General features: G+C 50.2%; 2 protein-coding genes across 8 annotated transcripts in view; one reads left to right on the top strand and one right to left on the bottom strand.

The window, feature by feature from the left end:
* LOC8043619 (la-related protein 4) overlaps positions 1–14382 on the top strand; it is a 76609-nt gene extending 62227 nt beyond the window's left edge. For all 7 annotated transcript variants that reach the window (XM_040499878.2, XM_029974536.4, XM_029974534.4 and 4 more), the window contains 7 exons: positions 1314–1622; positions 3680–3725; positions 3872–3976; positions 7655–8070; positions 8539–8749; positions 9587–9758; positions 11106–14382. In XM_040499878.2, the coding sequence (XP_040355812.1) occupies positions 1314–1622; positions 3680–3725; positions 3872–3976; positions 7655–8070; positions 8539–8749; positions 9587–9758; positions 11106–11257 (1411 nt within the window). In that variant the 3' untranslated portion in view covers positions 11258–14382. The remainder of the gene's footprint in view (positions 1–1313; positions 1623–3679; positions 3726–3871; positions 3977–7654; positions 8071–8538; positions 8750–9586; positions 9759–11105) is intronic.
* Positions 14383–17431: 3049 nt separating this feature from the next.
* Positions 17432–18944, bottom strand: LOC8043620 (NADH dehydrogenase [ubiquinone] 1 beta subcomplex subunit 3). The gene is made up of 2 exons (XM_002400243.3): positions 18674–18944; positions 17432–17695 (listed from the first exon to the last, which is right to left on the bottom strand). Exons 1-2 carry the CDS (start codon positions 18823–18825, stop codon positions 17506–17508), a joined length of 342 nt encoding a protein of 113 aa, XP_002400287.2. The 5' UTR covers positions 18826–18944; the 3' UTR covers positions 17432–17505.
* Positions 18945–19068: the final 124 nt, after the last annotated feature.

Genomic DNA, 19068 nt, shown 5'->3' with positions numbered 1-19068 from the left:
GAACGGCTTTTGGTTGGTTTGAAAACGTTCGAGGCTGCTTTTGTCGCAAAGCGGGATAACTGCATGGTGCCAGGCAGTGCTAAGGTTGCGTAACATTGAGGCTGAATCTTGGATTCATTTTATTTCTATACTTCATTAACCACATACTAAACGTTGGTGTCGTTATACCGTTGGCATCGAGAGTTGTCGAAGAGCACCGAGCCTTCCGGGACGACAGAACGCTAAAGAAACGTCGCCGTTTTATTCCGGGATACAGGCGAGGCCAGCAAAATTATAAAGGACATGGCGTCGTTCTCTCTATTGCACACCCTTGCACCATTGAGCTTGCCTAGTGAAATTTGCCAGTGAGACACAAGTATAGTCGGGAGAGAGGGTAAGAAAGAAGTAAATGCCCTGCTTCTAGTGGAACCTTTCTGCTTGTGCTAAAACTTCATCAGATGTCCAGCCAACCCCTGGCGGATGGCAAGGAGCATGAGCTGGAATTGGAGCTTCCAGTGCGTTCTTACTGGCTAGAGAACACTCGTGGTGGCGAATTTTCACTGTGCCTTTCAGTCACTGACATATAGAGTGGACTCGCAATAATTGAAACTCGTATATTTCCTACTTTTGGTTAATTAAAGCATCTTTAAATAATTTTGGTTGTCCTGCCGTGGTTTCAATGTATTTGTAAGCCACTAAATTCGAACTGCCATTTCGTGCCATAATTCGTGCTTTCCGTTTGCGCCGCCCCATTGGGCACGCTTTGTTCCGAGCACCTGCGGAGAAGCAACACCCGCTAAGCTCGCTTCCACGGGCGTCTCTTCTCCACGGTGCACCGGTGCTAGATGAGAAGCGTGCTCACTGGGGCTAGTAGTTGACGATGGACAACTTTTTTTGCTGTACGAATGTACCGTAAAATACCGGGCAAGTGCCCACTCGAAATTTGGACATAATCGCATATTTTCTCAGATCTCGCAGATTTGGGAATGGGTGCTTAGCGTAGAATGGCAGGATGTGCGGTATTCTACGGTATTTAATTTTGTTTTGAGGTGTCACACGCAGTCTGAACAGTCCACAATGGACAACGTTCTTGAGTGACGACTACTTGTCATACATTTCACCGGTGTTTCATGCGTGGCGTAATCGCTTATGATTTGTAGGCCTGTGGAAATGACCATGTATCTGCTTTGTGCATGTAGCCATCCACAAAAGAAATCATAATTTTCTATGCATTTCCAATCGTTGCTATAATTGGAGTAAAAAGTGTAGCTTCCTGACGCTCCTTGAAGAAGGGGGGTGGTGCGGCGTCTGAGGAACGTTTTGGGGTGGCGCAGTGGCGGCTCCGGGGGCAGTTCCTACGACGCGGGCGACTCCCGGGGCTTCTACGAAAGGCAGGCGGGGGGCGCCCTGCTGGGGGCGGGGGGCTACTCCCCGGCCTACCTGGCCCCACCCCCCTACCCCCTGAGGGGCACGGCGGCCGGAGGAGGGGCGGGGGCCTACCTGCAGGAGTTCCTGCCGGCTTCCAAGCGGGACGGCGGTACGGCGTCTGGAGGGGGCGCATTCTACTCGCTCTACCAGAGGAGCCCCAAGGGCGACCCGGGGCTGCTCCAGGGCAAGGAGGGAGTGCCCCCAAAGTACACCGAGTGAGTGGCGTATCCCTCTCTCGCCCTGGTGACAAGTTGTAGCTGTGCGGGAGTTTGTACGAGCTACTTGCAATTGTTATAATGCAGCTTTGAGCCAGCGGGGACGGGGGACAATTGTGCGGGGTCGAATGTGCAACGTCAAGGAGTTTGCCATGTTTCAGTGCATAGGTATACCAGTCACCTGCAGTTCATCCGCTATGGTTTGAGCTTCAAGTGGAACGCTGGTCTTGCAGCTTTTCTTATTTTATCACCAAACCCAATGAAACTGCACAAGCTTGCTCGGTTTTTTTTTTTTTTGTAGCAGACTTCAAATGTCTGGTCATTTTCTCAGTTAGTAGATATAGCTCGCCTGTCTTAGTTTGGAGGAACAATAGAGAAAAAACTGCTCAACAAAATATTCTCTTTAACACGTGGCCAGATATTACTAAGTATAAAGAATGCAATGTTGGAAGAACTTTGAAGATTTACTCAGTATTAGTGATTTTACCACACACTTCAGTGCTCAATGTGTGACCGGCAAGTAATAGAACAAAAGATAAATTGAAAATATTTTTTAGACCTATACTGAAAACTCTCTCAACATTATATGCTTCGCACGTCTAGCTACATGTTGCAAAAAATTTATTTTCCTATCTGCCCTAGATGTGGAGTAATGTCTATGCAGGCTAAATATGCATTGAAGTTGATTTTAAATTATAATGCAATTAAATGCAAAGGTGCGAGCGAGCTGGACAAGAATGACGAAAATGATCCCCGGAGAAGGGGAACAAGAGGGACAAAGGACAAACACAAATCTCCTAACACAGCTAGGTGACTGGTGAGCGATTGAAAAAATCCACACTCCAACCTAAGACAACTTCCCAGGTCCCATTACAGGTGGAGTGTAATGGGACCTCTCCATTACACTCCACCTGTAATGGAGAGGTCTTGGGTTCGATACCCGGACCAGGCGGATTTTTTTCGGTCGCGCACCAGTCACCTAGCTGCATTTGGAGATTGGTGTTTGTCCTTTGTCCCTCTTGTTCCCCTTCTCCAGGGATTATTTTCGTCATAATTTTAAACACCGTTTTCACAAAAAAAAAAATTTTTTTTTTATTCATTGAAAATTTGCAGGAGGGATTCTTGGAAATTCTCAGAGTCCAAAAATTGTGCTACAGCCTAAGCTCGTTATAGCAAACATTCATTTTGACCAAGGTTCGGTCTGTTGTAAGATGAGTATGTTGTATGCAGATAAGAAGTTGAGTCAATGGTGCATAGAGGAAAACTAAATGAACTTCACATATTGGTATGTTTCGCAAATTTTCGACAAGTCCAAAAATTGTCTTATGTGAAGGCTGAGTTTTAGAGTCCACTTCAATGCACATTTAGCCCGCTTGTTGTACATTCTAAAATTTATAGCTCGAATGTTTATCTCTGAAATTAGAAACCTGGTAGATTCAAAAGAACATCGCCATTTCCAAGAGAATCGAGTTTTAGGAATTTTTTTGCTCCAAAGACCAATGTCCCTCCAAGTGTGTGCGTCGATATTCGTAAGTATTCTAGCCTTTGACTGGCACTCTGGCATATGGCGGAACAGAACATAGTGGGAACAATGGAAGTGCGTATTTACCACCGAATAACCAATGTCTTTCAAAGGAATTTCGTTGCATGGTTGGACATTGAAAGGATCTCCTCGAGATCCAGCGTCGGTTTAACTTCCTTCGTGAGCTTTGTTGAAGCACCCTAGGTATCTGCGGAGGAGGCCCCCCCACTGGCTTCCCTCGCTCGTAAGCAGGTGCGACATGAAACTGACCGGGTTTGAGCATCGTTGGAGCCCCACACGGGCCCCCGTGCCCGGGGCTCCTGGTTTAACCTCTCGGGACATCCATAGACGCGAGTACATGCGGTTGTATCTTGAAAGAAATGCAATTTTCCTTCAAGAGTTGATGTCTAGCTTTCTTACTCTTGGCTGCGATGGTTTCAGTGTCGTGTTTCTTGCTCATGTTCGCTCAGAGTTGGCCCTAAATTTCAGAACTTTCTTTGGGGTTGCTCTGAGATCTCTCTATTCCATCCCACAGGAACCGGTTACGACGTAGGAAAAAAGAAGAAAATGGCTCAAAAGCGGTGAGTTTTTTTTTTTTTTTTTTTTTTTTAGTGAGTTGCGGGCGAGAGACAGTGGGGGGGAAGTTTTGTGGCCATTCCTTAATGCTTGTTGTAGAGAACCACTCGGGGGTTGTTTGCTAACGGTGGAGCACGTTGTACGGTTTCAGGACGGCGCCATTGCGGACGGAGCAGGAGCCAAGGCCAAAGAGGAGCTGGAGGCCCCCAAGTTTGACCTGGAGGAGGCCGCGTTCCCGCCCTTGCCTGGCTTCCTGGTGAGTTGTCCCAGTCACGATCGCATGCCCGTGTTATTCAAGAGGTGGTGTCGCTTCAACGACCTCCGGCATGTTGGCAGACATACAGGTTGCTCCGCCAAAAGGGGGGGGGGGGGGGGGGGGGGGGGGGGGGGGTTCGAAGTTGGAAAAGTCGTCAAATTCACCATTTTCTCAAAATACTTTTTGGGGTCGCTTCGGGTGTTCTAAAGCCGCTACTTACTTCTTATGGGTCTGCAAAGTTGGCAAGTAAGGCAAAACGCGAAATGAACTCTATGCGCAGGCTTAAAGTTGATGAAGCCGTGCGTAAATTTTAAAAACCGCCCTACTGCGTACAACGCGACGCAATGTGTCCATCTTGGACGCGTTCAAAAGAGCGCATTTTCTGCTTTCCGTCGGAGTAACTCCCGTACCTCTGGTTTGTCTGGGAAGAACGCAAAGTGTCGAAACGCGCGACGCCGTGCACCGGTGCCCATTGGCTCCTTTGAACACGCAATAAAAGAGCGCGCTCCAGTTGGGCACTCCTCCAGTTGTCGTGGTAACCGCACGACGGGGGGGGCAAAAGCGCACTCCCAGCGCGCTTTTGCCCCCCCGTCGTCTCTGAGCGCGCTTGTTTGACGCTTTGACTTGTGCCACGCACACCGTCAAAAGTTGAAATTTTCTCAGTTGCAAAGATTTCTTCGCCATGCCCAACTGATCTTTCAAGAGAAAGCGCAAAACAAGCGAACGATTCGGCATGAAAAGGCGGAGACGGTGGAACCACGACCGCCGTGAACGGAACTACTACTGGAACTGCTGGTTCCGAAAGTGTGCCAAGTTCGGCAAGAGAGCCCCTGCGAGAGGTGGTTTCAACTCCAGAGAATGAATGCTGCATTTCCTCCGACAGAGGTAGGACAGTGGATGCACACTTGCAAACGAGCTTCGTAGAGCCAGGTCAGGCACAGGCCATAGCAGACAAATTCGCGGAAGGTTGAAAGAAACGAATGCAGTGAATGCAACGAAGCTGGCCTAGATGTTATGAAATCAATGAAGCACGGCCTGGCCGTGAAATTTCTAGTTTGCCGCGACTAGCAAAGTTGCTTCTTTTTGGTTTTCACCGCGACTTGAAAGTTCAAGAGCGTTCAAGGTGAACATTCTAGCCATGCAGGTGATCCAGAAAACCGGCAGAAACCCTGAATTTTTGTGCTACGTTGAACATCTCGCACAGAGGGCTGCCTTAGGGAACCTTTCAAGAGCACCTGTAAAAACAGTTCTTGCCGACCTTAAGGGCCATGCTCGCAACTTTTTTTTGCAGAGTCTGCTGCCATTGTGAGGGAAGTATACCCCTCAAAGGCAGCAGTGTAGCATACTACCTACAAAGAGTGGAAGAGCCATGACTGCCAACAAAACACCACTGTGAAGGCTAGGAGAATGGAAGCTGAGGCTGCCCTGGTCCTGCTCCGCAGGTCTCTCGGTCACGACGGGCTCCGATTCACCACAAACATTCCAATGGCGACGGCAGAACGCATCAGGCTCTCTGTCGGGACAATGGTTATTGCTTGTTTCGTATTGTCAAGGAGGAATGTCCGAACCACGTTGCCAAGTGCATGGGTTCAGCACCACTTGGACCTGTAGACAAGAACAAAACACAACGGCCGTTGGGAGAAAAAGGGCGCCTCACTCAGGATCTCGCCAAGCGGCCTACGAATTATTTTTTTTGGGCCTTTGAGAGTAATGCAAGTGATGTCGAAGAGATGCAACGAGCCATCGTGCCAACTTTTCGCCACGTGACATCTACTGATGACGACCAAGATCCTTGGTATGCACCCCCCTCCCCCCCTCCCCTTGAAAAAGAATGCGCGTCACTGTTCACAGTGGAAACTGGAGCGGCAGAAGCTGTTTGCGGGCTAGCGCTGGTTCTGCAACGAGTGTGTGCAAATGCTTACAGTTGGAACTCTAGCTTGGCAAACTAACAATGATCAGAGCTTGGAAAGAAGATGCACTGAGGCTGAAGAAGGCACGAGCAAGGAAGCGATCGTGGCAGAAAGGCGCCGAAATGAACACAAGACAGTGCAGACTACTGTATAGGGGGCTTCTGAAGTGAAAACTGGGACACTTGATCTTCAAGCCCTATTTCCTCAAAACACACTTTTGGTCAATCGGGTGTGCTTGTGCAGGGGATAACTTGAATAACTTGAACATTACTCACCCAATTTCTATTCGAAGAGCTTTATGCACATTGTGTGGTCACAATCGCTTATATTTTTTTCCCAATCACAAAAATCATTTGTTTCACCCCATGTAAAGTTGTCTTTAGAAAATGTGCAGCCAATTTTTAGGTGGTGTGATATTTTGTAAAGTTTTGGAGCCCTGCACAGGTGCCACTCCCATCATATTGTAATTTGGTGCAGTCACTTACAATACAGTCACAGACCGATTTTTCGGGCGCCGATATTTTGGACATGCTCGATAATTTTATGGAATCGTCATTCACCCCATGGGTTTAATATATCATACTGATCAATGATGAAACTGCTGTGCTAAATTGTGCCATGAACAATATTCTGCTACATCTTGCATCAAAATTCGATTTTTGCTACCAACCTACGCCAGGATGAAGCAAAAAATGCAAATATCTTTATCTTTTTTTGGTATGGTACAATGGTACAAATAAGTATCACACAGCATCTCTGCCCACTTTGTTTCATCATAGGTTAGAGGAGACTTAAAGACTCGTACACATATACTAAAAGCGCAATTCATGGGACAGTTGTTGTGCTGAAAGCAGTGTAGTCCAGCTTGCTCAGCTTTCTTGCTGTCACAATTAGCTGTGCCATCCAGACTAGTCTGTAATGGGAAAATGCCTAGACTGGCACTTGGATTTCTGCGAATATTGGTCATGACGCGTCGGTGCCGCTCTGCTCTGCTCGTTGGCAGCTCGAGAATCGACCAGGCTCATACCCTAACTACAAGAGAAAAGAGAGGGTGGTACCATTGGCGAAGCCACCTGCCGCACTTTGCTCCTGAGACTAGAAGAGACTCAAATAAGCACGCGCTCATAACTACCGTAAAATACCGGCCCGCGCCGCCTTAAAATTTAGAAATAATCGCGAGAGAATGGGGGATGGGTGCTGTTTTGGTCATCAATTTTACATATTAAATGTACTGTGCGTATTTCCTCAGATTTTGCAAATTTGGGAATGGGCACTTGATGTGGACTGGGCAGATGCGCAGTATTCTACAGTACACGCAACCCAATGGGGTTAGTGGAAGAAGAGGTTCCCTAGTACGGCGACCATGCTCTGCTTTTGGGGAGCAGAAGGCGAGTTTCTGAAACCGCCCGCAGTCGCCAACAGTTGCCGTAGCTTCGCGATTTTCCCGCCGCCTCGTCCGCTGCGCACGAAACGTCGTGGACGCACCCCAGGTATCTACGGCGTGTACCCCTTCGCTGGGGCGCCGTTCGTTGGCGGGTGCAACATCATTCCGCCGAGGTGATGCATCGTTGGAGCCCCAGTTGGCCCCTTGTGCCTGCGGGTTCCTGGTTTACTTTTCTCGGCACACGTATCACGTCGCCGGCCCTAGGGTCGCGAAATAGGCTGCGGAGAGGACGGCTCTCGGCGTCCCCAAAGTTAAACCGAACATGGCTCTCGCCCGTCGATCGCGGAGCTGTCGCGTAAACTCTGTCCACCCGCCGGGGCGCAGGAAGGGGAAGCCAGTGGCCAGGGGACCCCGTCGGAGGAGAGCGCGACACCGTCGTCGTCGGTGGCGAGCAGCCGCCTCTCGGACATTGTCAGGGGCGGTGCCAGTCGCACCGGCGTGCCACCCGCCACCCAGGTTTCCACAACTGCCGGCCCGCCGGCGTCGGCCATTGCCGTGGCCAAGCCGCCCACCAGGGACTGCAAGACGCAGACTGCAGAGTCCTCCCTGAGTCCGGGATCCGTGGCGACGGCGACGAGACCGGTTGCCACGCCGGCAATGGCAGTGGTGGCGACGCAACCGGCGCCGTCCGTGGCACCGACGACGAAGGACAGCGCCACTTTGACCAACGGCGGCGACTTTCCTCCCGTGATGCTGACGCCACCTGCGTCGCCAGTTTCTGCAGCAACGTCCAACACACCGTAAGTTGCATTCCTTCTGTGTCGCTGGTGTAGTGTGTTTGCTTGATAGCCTTTCAGTTTTTTTTTTTTTTTTGGCAAGAATGGTCGTGTATCCTAAATTCCTTCTTAGGCTCGCTGCTCGCTCGGTTTTACCTTATGGGGCGCCTGCTTGTGTTCCCGTTTATGCGTTTTTCCAGTTGCCCATTTGGCCACTTGTCTTGTTTGGGCTCGCGCGAAACTAATGTAGCGGTGATTTATTCCTCGCAGCTGTCAATTCGAGCGCTACTACGTTCCGAAACGAAGTATGGGTCTTCAGGCACTGTGTGGACATTCGGCGACTTTCGGTTTTCCTGCAGTGCGTTCGCCGGACCGATGATCCAACTCCCTAATTGACTCATCCCAATTTTTGTGGGAGCGTTGTTGTGTTGGATAGTTACAAAAATTAGAATTTCTCTCGAGCCTCACGTGCCCCTCCCCATGCGTTTCCAGGCGAAGGCCAGCCTCTGCCATCGTCGTGGCGAGGCGGGAGAGTGCGCCTCAGCAAGAGGGCGCCGAGGCAGCGCCGGCCCAGAGGATGGAGAGTCCAGCGGCCTCACCGGCCCAGCCTGCTGCCGCGCCGGCTGCGGAAGAAGGTCCGGCCGTTGGCCCCAGTACCACCTCGGCACCGGTTGCGGCGCCAGCGACGCAGCCTCCAGTTGCGGTGAGCACCCTCTTGGAACCGCGGCCCACTGCCGCGTTTGTTCTCCAGATTCGTGCACGTCGTTTTGGGGGTGAAGGTGAAGACAGGAGTGGTGCGTGGCAGCTATTTGCATTGGTGGTACCGAGATGGACGGAGGAAAACAACCACGGTAAAGCAGAAAAAGAGCAGGCTCTACTTTATACTCTCTTTCGCCTTGGATCCGACTGCAGTTGACCCTGCAGACCAATGGGGCGGGCGGCGACGGCGCTGCCTTTACGGGATTTTACGGTAGTCAATAAAAATCTTGAATATTACGATGGTTTCCCGACTAGAGATTAACAATGTAGGCGTGTTGCCAATAGAAGCTGCCCTAGTTTTCTTCCCTTGTAACGGACAGACCTGAAATTTTGTTATGCACCCTTTAGCATGACCACCAGCCTACACTGTAAATTTCGTTAATTTTAAGCCGAGGGTGACCATCCCAGGTGGTGTGTCCCCTTAATTCTGCTGAGATCTAAGGCATTCAAATCGATATTGGAGACCCCTAAAATTCATTGTGCGCACCTGCAACCAACGTTGCGCGTCCCGGCGGCAGAAAATGCTCGCGGACAACGCTTGTGAAATGGAACCTCACGATTTCAGCCTCGGCGCCGCTAGCATCAACGATTTTGGTCGCAGAGACCGAGGTGAATCTGGTATTGATTAGCGTTTTGTTTACTAACACCTCGCTGGCAATCTGGGACTATCTAAGTCTGTGTCCGTGCTCCATCTTTTTCGAGGCCACCAGAATGCGCGAGGTTGTGGCGAATCTCTTGTCCTAGGCTCTTAACACGACCGGTTTTGTGTTTCCCGCCGCAGAGTGCACCCAAGGTGGCTGCCGAAGAGGGCCGCCGGCTGACCTACTCGGAGGTGGCCGCCATGGCCAAGAGTCGAGCGGCGGTGGCCGCAGCCCCCGACCGGGATCAGCAGCAGCAGCAGCCAGCCAAGGAGGGCCCAGGGTGCACCAAGCCGGGGCTCCGCAACTCTGGCGGTGAGGGATGCTGCAACTCTGGGCTTATCGGTTTCACTGCAGAGCCTTTAATCCGTCTTCGACCGACGCTTTTACAGCGGAGCTGTTAAGGGCTAGTTTCCCCAAAATCACGTCCGCGTGCGAGCAGCGTGTCGACACAAATGGATGGATGGATGAATCCGGCTGAGCCCTTTGGATCGGGTGGTAGCTTACGCCACCTATACTCCGTTTCACCTTCAGTCCGAGCGCAGCGGACGCTAGGACTAATCCCAGCCAATCCAGCGTGGGGAGAGTGTCATGTGACCTCGAGCTCCCTGTGTCCCTCTGCCAAACCTGCAGGGCACGCAATTTTTTCCCGGCGTGGGATCGGCTGGGATGGCCTGTGGCGTCCACTGCGCTCAGACTGAAGGTGGAACGGGGTATTGATAAAAGTTTGGACAGCTACCGCAATCTACGAGCGATGGTGGTAACTGGCTTGCTGGTTGTCGGGTTGCCGCAATGCTATCTTGTGCACCTTGTTATGTCCTGTTCTCCCTTTTGTCCTCGTCCTTGCTGCGCACAAGATTGCATAAGTTGATTTCCTCTAGGCGTTGTCCTAGAAGTCGTCTCTGGGGTCGTCCCGGAGGTCGTCCTCTAGGCGGCGCCCCCGAGGTCGTCCCCTAGGCATCGTTTTAGATGTCGTAAAGGTAACAGCTCTAAATTTTTTTTGTAGTCCCTCGATTTCCATCTAGTGATGTCGCACTTGTGTGGTGCCGTCGCCCGCTGCGATCGTGGCAGTGGATCGGTGATGTGTGCTGCGCCTTCCTCATTGTCACCGAATAGACTCGACACTTGCGTTCAGTCGTTTCTTTTGCCAGAAAATCGGCAATGAATTGCCAGGATGCCAACAATCGACAGCTTGATGTGCCGGCTCCTGCGACATCGAACTGTTTGGGAACGTGGAATGTTCCCGTGTACCGCCCAAACCGAAAATTGTACACGTTGGCAAGTCCGGTCTCGGCGCCGCCATCTTGCCCAGTGGGGTGCGCTTGGGCTCGGCCATATTCTGATAGCGACGCCTTAGCGAGGCTTCGTAATCATATTATGGCGCATCCAAGCGCACCCCGACAAAGCAAGATGGCAGCGCCCTGAAGCGGGACTTGCACACGTGTGTATTAGCGACGTCTTGTACGCGAGGTTGCACAAAGTCAATACGGTTGAAGTGTCCTTTTGGGGACTGTGGTACGGCATCCGCAGTCTGGGAACGGCTTAGCAGAACGATGGTGCTACCGATAGCACAAACAGTGAAAGGCCCGCCTCGTCGCGTCCAATCTTCGGATGATTCAAACCCGTGCCACGGTCCGACCGCTCCGCCTTTGTTCCTTGCAGGCTGCAGCCCAGCCCAGCGGGACCAAGGTACCCCGACAGCCCTGCCCCAGCGCGGGAATCGCCGGATGGAACAGAGGCCGCACTCGCGGGACCGCCGCCAGCCGCTTGGGGCGCACAGGCACCGCAGCCCCCCCGCCGAGGACGCCCACTGAGGGTGACCCCTCGCCACTGACGGCCCGGGGGGAGAGGGCGGACTACGTCGGGAGAAGGACGCCAGGATTGCGTGCGGTGCCCGCGACAGTATTGCGTTCCTCCGGCTCTCTCTCCCCTTCGTTTCACCGTTTCCTGCTTGACGCAGTCGGGCCGGCCGGAACGGACGTTGCGACCTTCCGGCGCCTCTAGTTCCGCGCCCCCGGCGGACGACGGAGACACCACCACGGAGGAGGGCCGGAAGTGTGGAGGCGGCGCGACAGGGAAACGGACTGAGCAACTCGCGCGACGCAACGGATGCGAGGATACTATATGCAAAGTGGAAGGACACAACGGTGCACGCAACCGGGCACTTTGTGTTCGTTGTGGGACTCTTGCGCCGCGCTGGACTGCGTTGCATACCGTGGACACATTAGGAACTGTACTTGCAGCAGTGCACGGCAGTTTTTGGTTGGGGGGGGGGCTTGAGGGGAAAGGCTACCACTCCCTCGACGGGGAGATTGTTCCGGAGGGGGAAGTTGGGTGGGGTACGAGAGCTTATCCCTCTTCTCTCGTATGGAGCGTTACAGCAGAAATGTTTTTCCCTACACTTTTTTTTTTTTTTCATTATTATTAATATTATTGAGTCTTTTCTGCCATTGCGAACAACAAGGCCCACTGCTGTCGACTGGCCGCAACCTTGGACCACTGAACACCCTGCCACCGGGCTTGGAGCCAGGTTTTGTTGTGGACGGGACTTTCGTCTAGGTGAGGTTGTCCGGGCAAACTGGTTTTTGTGCGAGTCTACCCTCGTTGCGACGGGGTGTTGCCTCGAATTCGAGCTTCAAACTTTAGTGGAGAAGGCTTTTCACTACGACCCGTTTTTTCGGCGGGCTTAGGTTCCGACGGATTCCGTTTTCATTTGGTCACGGCAGTGTTCTCCCAGATTGTGCTTTTATGTCGGATTTTCGTTCCATCCGTCGGCTCTTTCCACGGGCGGGCCTTCGCTAGTACATTTGTCTCCCGAAGCGTCGCGCGCGGAAGCAGTTTCGTTGACGCGGGACTCGACGACGGTTCGCATCGAATTCGTGCAGACGGCCTCACCTGGACGGGAATTTTAGTGGACACTTCCGCCGGACAGGCGAGCATTTCCTTCCGCGTGGGATTCGACGGTGTTTGCATATACAGGGAAACTACGTCTGGACACCACCTCACGGAGGAAATCCCCACGGACTTCCATCCGGAGCAGGTTTCTCGCCGTCCGGGGTTTTCTTCCTCGGCACATGCAGTGTGCATTCACGACGTCTCGACCTTCGTCTCCGTCTGTCGACTGTTTCTCCACGACGTCTGCAGTGTTTCTTTTTTTCTCGTCTAGCGTTTCTTTTGGGGGGCAAAGAAAGATTGTTACCGAGCTCCGTGGTTCGCAAACAGTTCCGGGGAAATGGGTGCTTGGATTGTCCCAGTTTCTTTTTTAATCCAAATAATTGCTCTTGCATTTTTTTTTTTTTTTTTTGTGTGTGCGCGCATTGGGGAAGGGCCCTAGTCAGTACAGGGATGACAGAGTGCTCTGTCTGTTAGAAGAGGTAGATCGTACAAAAGCTGCAAAGGGTGGTTACGACTACTAGGACTGCGACAACTTGGGTACTGGGGGAAGAGAAGAAAAAGAAAGCGAGACAGTTCTTTGAAATGTGTATATAAAGGCTAATGAGGATCCCTCGTGTTTTTTTTTTCTGTCGTTTCCTCTCCCATTTTTCTTTTTTTGCTATTGTACTGCAGTGTGAGACCTTTTTTATTGTTTTATTTAGAGGGTAGCCTGCGGGGGTGAGGAGCGTCCCGCGTTATTTTTGTGCAGGAGGCAAGTTGAGAGAGGAGGCATGGCGAGGAAGGCAAAAAAGGGAGTCGTCCGCCGCCCCAGCTTTATATTTTTGCGAGCCAGAGATGTCGAACGAGGGGCGGCGGAGGCAGACGCTGAAGTTTCTCTCGCCGCGTTTTTTTTTGTCAGTCCAAGTGCCTTAAGTTTTTTTTTTCTCCAAGCCTCTCTCTCTCTATCTGAGTTGGGTGGGGTTATTTTTTTTTTATTTTTATCTTTGCCCGGAGACTACGATGAGTTTTTTGTCGCAGTGTATGTATACTCTGCCTCCATTATCCCTTTTTTTTTTTTTTGTAACCTGCAAAGTATGATTTGGACTGCTGGGTGTATAAATTAATAAATGCAAGCACTAGGTCTTTTTAGTGGTACTGTTCACTTTCTGTTGTTGCTCGGAGCGTGCATAAAATCTGGTTTGAAACTCTAGCCAAACAAAAAAAGGAGCATTTTGGGTTTGCTTCGAGAATCGGTAACCGGGTTTTAGATGGCACGATATAGGGCCTTTCGCGTTATTTATATCTTGCGAATAAAAGTTGTAAATTTTTGTCTAGCTTGGAGGATTTTTAGGCATTGTCTATACCCGGTGCCAACGATTTTGTGACACTTTGTCGAGGGAAGAGGAGCTTCCCCACACTGTGTTGAGCACTGCGGAAGCCACGCGGTCTCGAAGGCGTAGCACGAAATGGTTGACGCCGGGTATAGAAGGTGTTCTGTGAGGTTGCTGGCTCTGGACAACGTACCGTTGACCCGGTTGTAAAGGAAAAAGCACCAAGAGAGTCTTTGCGATCGGGAATTTCGGACCCGTGTGATGTCCTGGCATTTCTACAAACTAGGCAGAAGTGTGATAGCCAAATTGTCTGCTCGAGAAGGCGACGTTTCGATACGCAGTTCTGTGGTGATGCGCGTGTGAATTTGTTGGCTGTGTCAACGAAGCTGGTTAGTCGAGGCACGAATTTTCAGACTGGGCCCATACGGCAAGAGCACCATTCGGGAAACCGTGGACAATCCTGAATGTTTGCTGCCGATTGCCACGTTGCTTCCCTGCGGTGCAGCGGCACGCTTATTTGTAGATGCCAACCTTTAAGGGAAGGTAGGATGTAAAGTATTGAAAGGGAAAAAAAAAAAAAAAAGTAAATGTTCATACCCTAGCTCAGCCTGGGGTTATGCTATATTTTTGTTTAATTGCCATTTCGCTCTCTGATCGTGTCTAAGGGCCTACAAATGTTGGAGGGCGGAGTGATATCCTGCGAGCATAAATTAAATAAACTGGGATTGCTTGTTTGTGCTGTGTCACACTCTACTTGGGAGGATTTGAAAAGTTTTAACTTTTACAGTACATCGCTGCAATGCGCTGGCTTTTCCTTCCTTGACACGATGCAGCATCAGCTGCCATTGTATTCAGTAATGCTGGATTTAATCCTGTCACTCCTGCATGATGCTGACCCCCCAGGCTAGGGGCTAGGAGTGGTACTGCACTGGCTAAATTTCTCGGCTACGTCGGAGCCACAAGACACCTGCTGGGGCCTATTATCCATCGGCTGCCTAGACATGCGCAATTAAATTTCTATTGGAGTGCCCTTGCTGCTGAGCTTGAGGTTTTTCAGCAAAAGGTTTGCACCACTGAGTGTCATTGCACCACCAGCAGGGGTGCAATGACGTTGTGTGCGAGCCATGTATTCAACTACATTGGATGCGATACATAAGGTCAGGTGCCAATTCTGTAACATTGCAAGATATTTTCATGTGAAATGCTCTACAGGTGTACTACTAAATTTGCAGTGGTGTTTAATGCAACCTAAACGAAAAAAAAAAAAAGTTATCCAGTTATTTCATTTTTTTAATGTGCAACTCATTCGTGCATTCCAGTGCAATGCCCCTGATCAACCAACATGGCTTCTGGAGCAGAATGTTCCATAAAGGGTAGCAATTCTCCGTTCGCCCCTCTTTCCAGTACTCGTAAGCGCACCTCAACCACTAGTGCAATGTTTTGAAGCGCAAAGCATGAAATTGGCCTCGTATATGCCAGCATGGTTGCTGTTGGGGTGCAAACACTAAAGTGGCCTCTACCCATTTTAATCTGAATGAGTGTCCTACTGGTGTGCAAATCGTGTAACTGCTGCTGCGACATGCATCTTGTGAGCACATGGCTGAATCGCCCATTTCCAGCGTGAACCGGTGTTGCTCAATCTCAAAAGGCAGACCAACCCGTCGTCAAAGTGAACAGTCAATTCGCTCGCAAATTGTACAGGCCAACCACTGAGCGAGGCTCGAAAGGTACCTGTGGAACAACAAAGAATGAACAGGGTGTTCCCATAGTACACTTGCAGGTTGTTTTTTTTTTGTTTTTTTTGGGGGGGTTTCTTTTACTGCAACAATATTCTGCACTGTTCAGCACTCGTCTATTCAAATACAACGCTGGTGGTTTGATCCAGATGCAAAGTTTCAGAACGAACGGCTACTTTTTCTGGAAATGCATTTTTCTCAAATTTTCAGTATGAAAATGGCGGTCTATGGAGCTCGAAAACGTGAAGCTGCATGGCGTCGGTGAACTGAAACCGGCTAATACAAACCTGGTTTTCCCACTTCCAGTTTGAGAAAATCTCGACTTTTGAATGAGGTAGCGGTTAGTTTTGAAACCGACATGTGGTTCACACCTTCAGTGCAACATTTTGGGTGGAGAATGAGTGTTCGGCAATGCGGTTTATTTTTTTTGGTGAAAACAACCCTAAATTTTTGAGAGGCCCATGCTCTAGTCGAGGGGTGGCCAAGCTGCGGCTCTTCGCGTGGTAGAATGCGGCTCGTGGCTCCCTCCCAGTCACACGAGCACTTCCGCAAAAAGAGAAATGGAAGGCGCTTTAAAACGAAAGACATGTTGCGGTTTGGTTGTCTTGTGCTACTGCTACCTTATGTACACTTGGACTGCTTTTGACTCTGATAGAATGAAAGTAGTTAGTTTCGTTTATTGCCCTGAACAAAATCCCCCCCCCCCCCCCCGTGGCTCTTGGAGGTTTCGTAGTGTTGTTTGCGGCTCTTAGGCCAGGTCATCCTGGCCACCCCTGCTGTAGCCACTCTCAAGGTGAGAATAACAGGAAGTCGATTTGGCGGTTGCACCTTTAGCGCCAGCTTCCTACCCTCGACAATGCTTCAGTGTGCGCATGCAGAGCCAAAGCTCGGCGGAAGGCATGGAGCACACGCTGTGGGTTGGGCGTTTAAAAGATGTGCCATGTCATTTTAACAAAACTTTTCACAAAGATGACTTGAGATGGCACATTGATTATACTAAAATATTGAGTAAAAACAATGTTCTGAGAAAAAAAGGAAGGAGGCGCTGCGACCTGCAGATCGTACCACACTGTTGGATCTGTTTTACCGCTCATTCACACTGGAAGCGGATCCGTGTTCGCAACCGCTTTGAGAATGCGGATCCGCTTCCAGTGTGAATGAGCAGTTGGGGTGATTATTTTGCAGAAGCCAAGTGTTTGCTCTACAGTGTGTACTCTGTACTTTGTCTCACTAAAACCGAGCAGTACAGCCAAAGCTACAGGGGAGATAGCATATGGAAGAGGAGAGAAGGCTGGGATTCCCCTTTCCCTCTTGTACAGGTGCACCACCCAGCCGCACCTCTGTAGTAAATTTTGGCACGATATGCCGGGAAACCAATTTTTGCAGACTGCCCAAAGCGGGATTGAAGCAGGGTAAAGGTTTTGTGCCTTGGCATTCGAAAACCTACCCACGTCCAGCGTTCCTCTGTGTTGTCACGTGACACGAACCACCAGAGTATCTCCGACCCATTTGAGTAAGATTTGGAACACTGCCAAGGACATCCCTGTGAAAAGATTCCTTACACAGCCAACGCTGTGGTCCGATGAAGCCTATTGGAAGCACGAAAAGTGCATTGTCGCAGCACCCGTTGCCTTTGTCCGTTTGCTGCCACCGGCTCGGCCAACTGCACCCGGAAAAAAGCGCAGGACCACGACGCCTTCATTCTACGCGATTGATTTAGGAGGTGATGGCAAACGCACAAGGACGAGCTACTTTGTTGATCTAACTTTTGTTTGATTGGCTCTAGCAGACTGTACAGTTTTTGTGATGAGAGAACATGCTCTGGAACCGTATTTCACTAGAGAGAAAGCGTAAATTTGCAAGATCAAATGTATGCACCATCTATAATAAATGGTCGTGTACAACATGGTTGGAAGATCTTCCAGTCAGGAAAGATTGAATGATGCGTGTGTAGGAAATATACGGAAGTGCCCCTTCTACGGTTGCCCAATAGATGGCGTCTCGTCGCAAGAGCTGGCACAAAGTCTAAACTGGAACGTGACAAGCATGGACTTCTGTACAGATTTAATTGCCAGTTCTACGCGGCTGGAGGTACTATTGTGGTAGGTGTGAAGCCGAGGTTCAGTGGTGTTCGCCATGGTGCTCGCCGTGGTGCTTGATGTCTCCGCCTGTCGCAAACTTCCAGGCCTGCTCGAGCCCTACCGCAGCCACTGCCAGGGCAAGTCCGGGCATCATGCCGCGCTTCCAGAACCTCCAGAAGCGCTGCATGGTGGTGCTCTCTTTTTCCAAGCAGAACTTCCACACTTCGTTCCTGGGGAAGCAATCAACCACAGTGACGCGTTTAGACATGGAGCTGAAACCGAGGCCATGGCTCGCATTAGCTCCCATTAAGGATGAATGGCACAGTGTTGTCACAACGTCAACACTAGCTCCATTCGCTTTACCTGCACCGGTGCGGAAAAGAGTAGGGCTGTGTGATTGTGGTCAAATCTAAATAGACATAGCAGAAGTACGCTGCCCTACACTTTTCTGCACAGGTGCAGGTAAATCGAACAAAGCTACTTTGAAAGCTACGAGTGGCTCAGCGTTCGATTGGAATGAATGTATCTACCTAATTTCGAATGCAATATACCCAGAGCACGCTGTTCTCTGCAGAGGGATGGTGCTCGAACGCTACGGAGGTACTGTCTAGGCCGGTTATAACAAAGTCGGTTATAACGAAATAGCGGATATAGCGAAGTGATTTTCAATTCCAGTTGACTTCGTTATAACCGGTTTCGACAGTAGTTGTATAAACACTAAAATTGCTTACTTTCGATCTTATTTTCGGGGCATCACATTTAAAGGGCTTTCTGTGGCCTATAGAAGCCATAAAGATGCTGTGCTCGATAGTATTCATCTACTACCGATCGAATAAACTGCGTTTTGTCGTACATTTTGGGAGAAACTCGGAAATGACGATTTCGGAGATGCTGGTATGAACTCGCGGCACGATGCAGCGAGCTCGAGGACTTTATTTCGAGGGAAGCCCACATAGAAAGAGAGCTCGCACAATGGAAGTAAGTATGTGCCCCTGCGAACAGCGCTGTTCGAATGCTTGGATCTTGAAGAGTGTACGACCTTCAAAACATACCATCCAGTCAGTGAGATGAATCCTCCGCTACATCAATATAGCTGATGTTGCTCCATTGGTTGAGATTTCTTACGTTTAGGGGACAGCAAGATCATTTCTGGTTTATAGCGTCGAAGTTCGAACACTTCTGCGAAAGGCTAGGATGGCTTTGCATACCTCAGCCATGGGTCACGAAGTCCTTTGGCAGCCAGTAGCTTCTGAGCACGGACGAGCCGAGGAACGTCTTCCACTTTGTAGATTCTGTAATCCGGGATCTTGGGTATGCCGTGGACGCCGTGATCTCCGTGTCCTTGCACATCACCACCCATTCTGAAATTTGGCCGGTTTGGTTCCAATATCGAGAACGATCGCCCTTCGATCTCCAACCAATTCACCGAACCGAAAATGGCGGCTGCTAATTAAGCCGGTTTAAACGGCAGACGCCAGGATGTATTTAAAACTCTGTTTGTACTTTTAAACATTGATCCAAAAAGTTTGACATAAAATACGAATTTTATATAAGTATTATATTTAACTAAAGTAAATATTCGTACTCACGCAATGGTAAATAC

The sequence above is a fragment of the Ixodes scapularis genome, unplaced genomic scaffold, assembly GCF_016920785.2.
Source record: "Ixodes scapularis isolate PalLabHiFi unplaced genomic scaffold, ASM1692078v2 PGA_scaffold11__112_contigs__length_91849675, whole genome shotgun sequence".
Classification (NCBI taxonomy): domain Eukaryota; kingdom Metazoa; phylum Arthropoda; class Arachnida; order Ixodida; family Ixodidae; genus Ixodes; species Ixodes scapularis.
The sequence above is the reverse complement of the archived record's forward strand: the minus strand, read 5'-3'. Positions and strand labels throughout refer to the sequence as shown.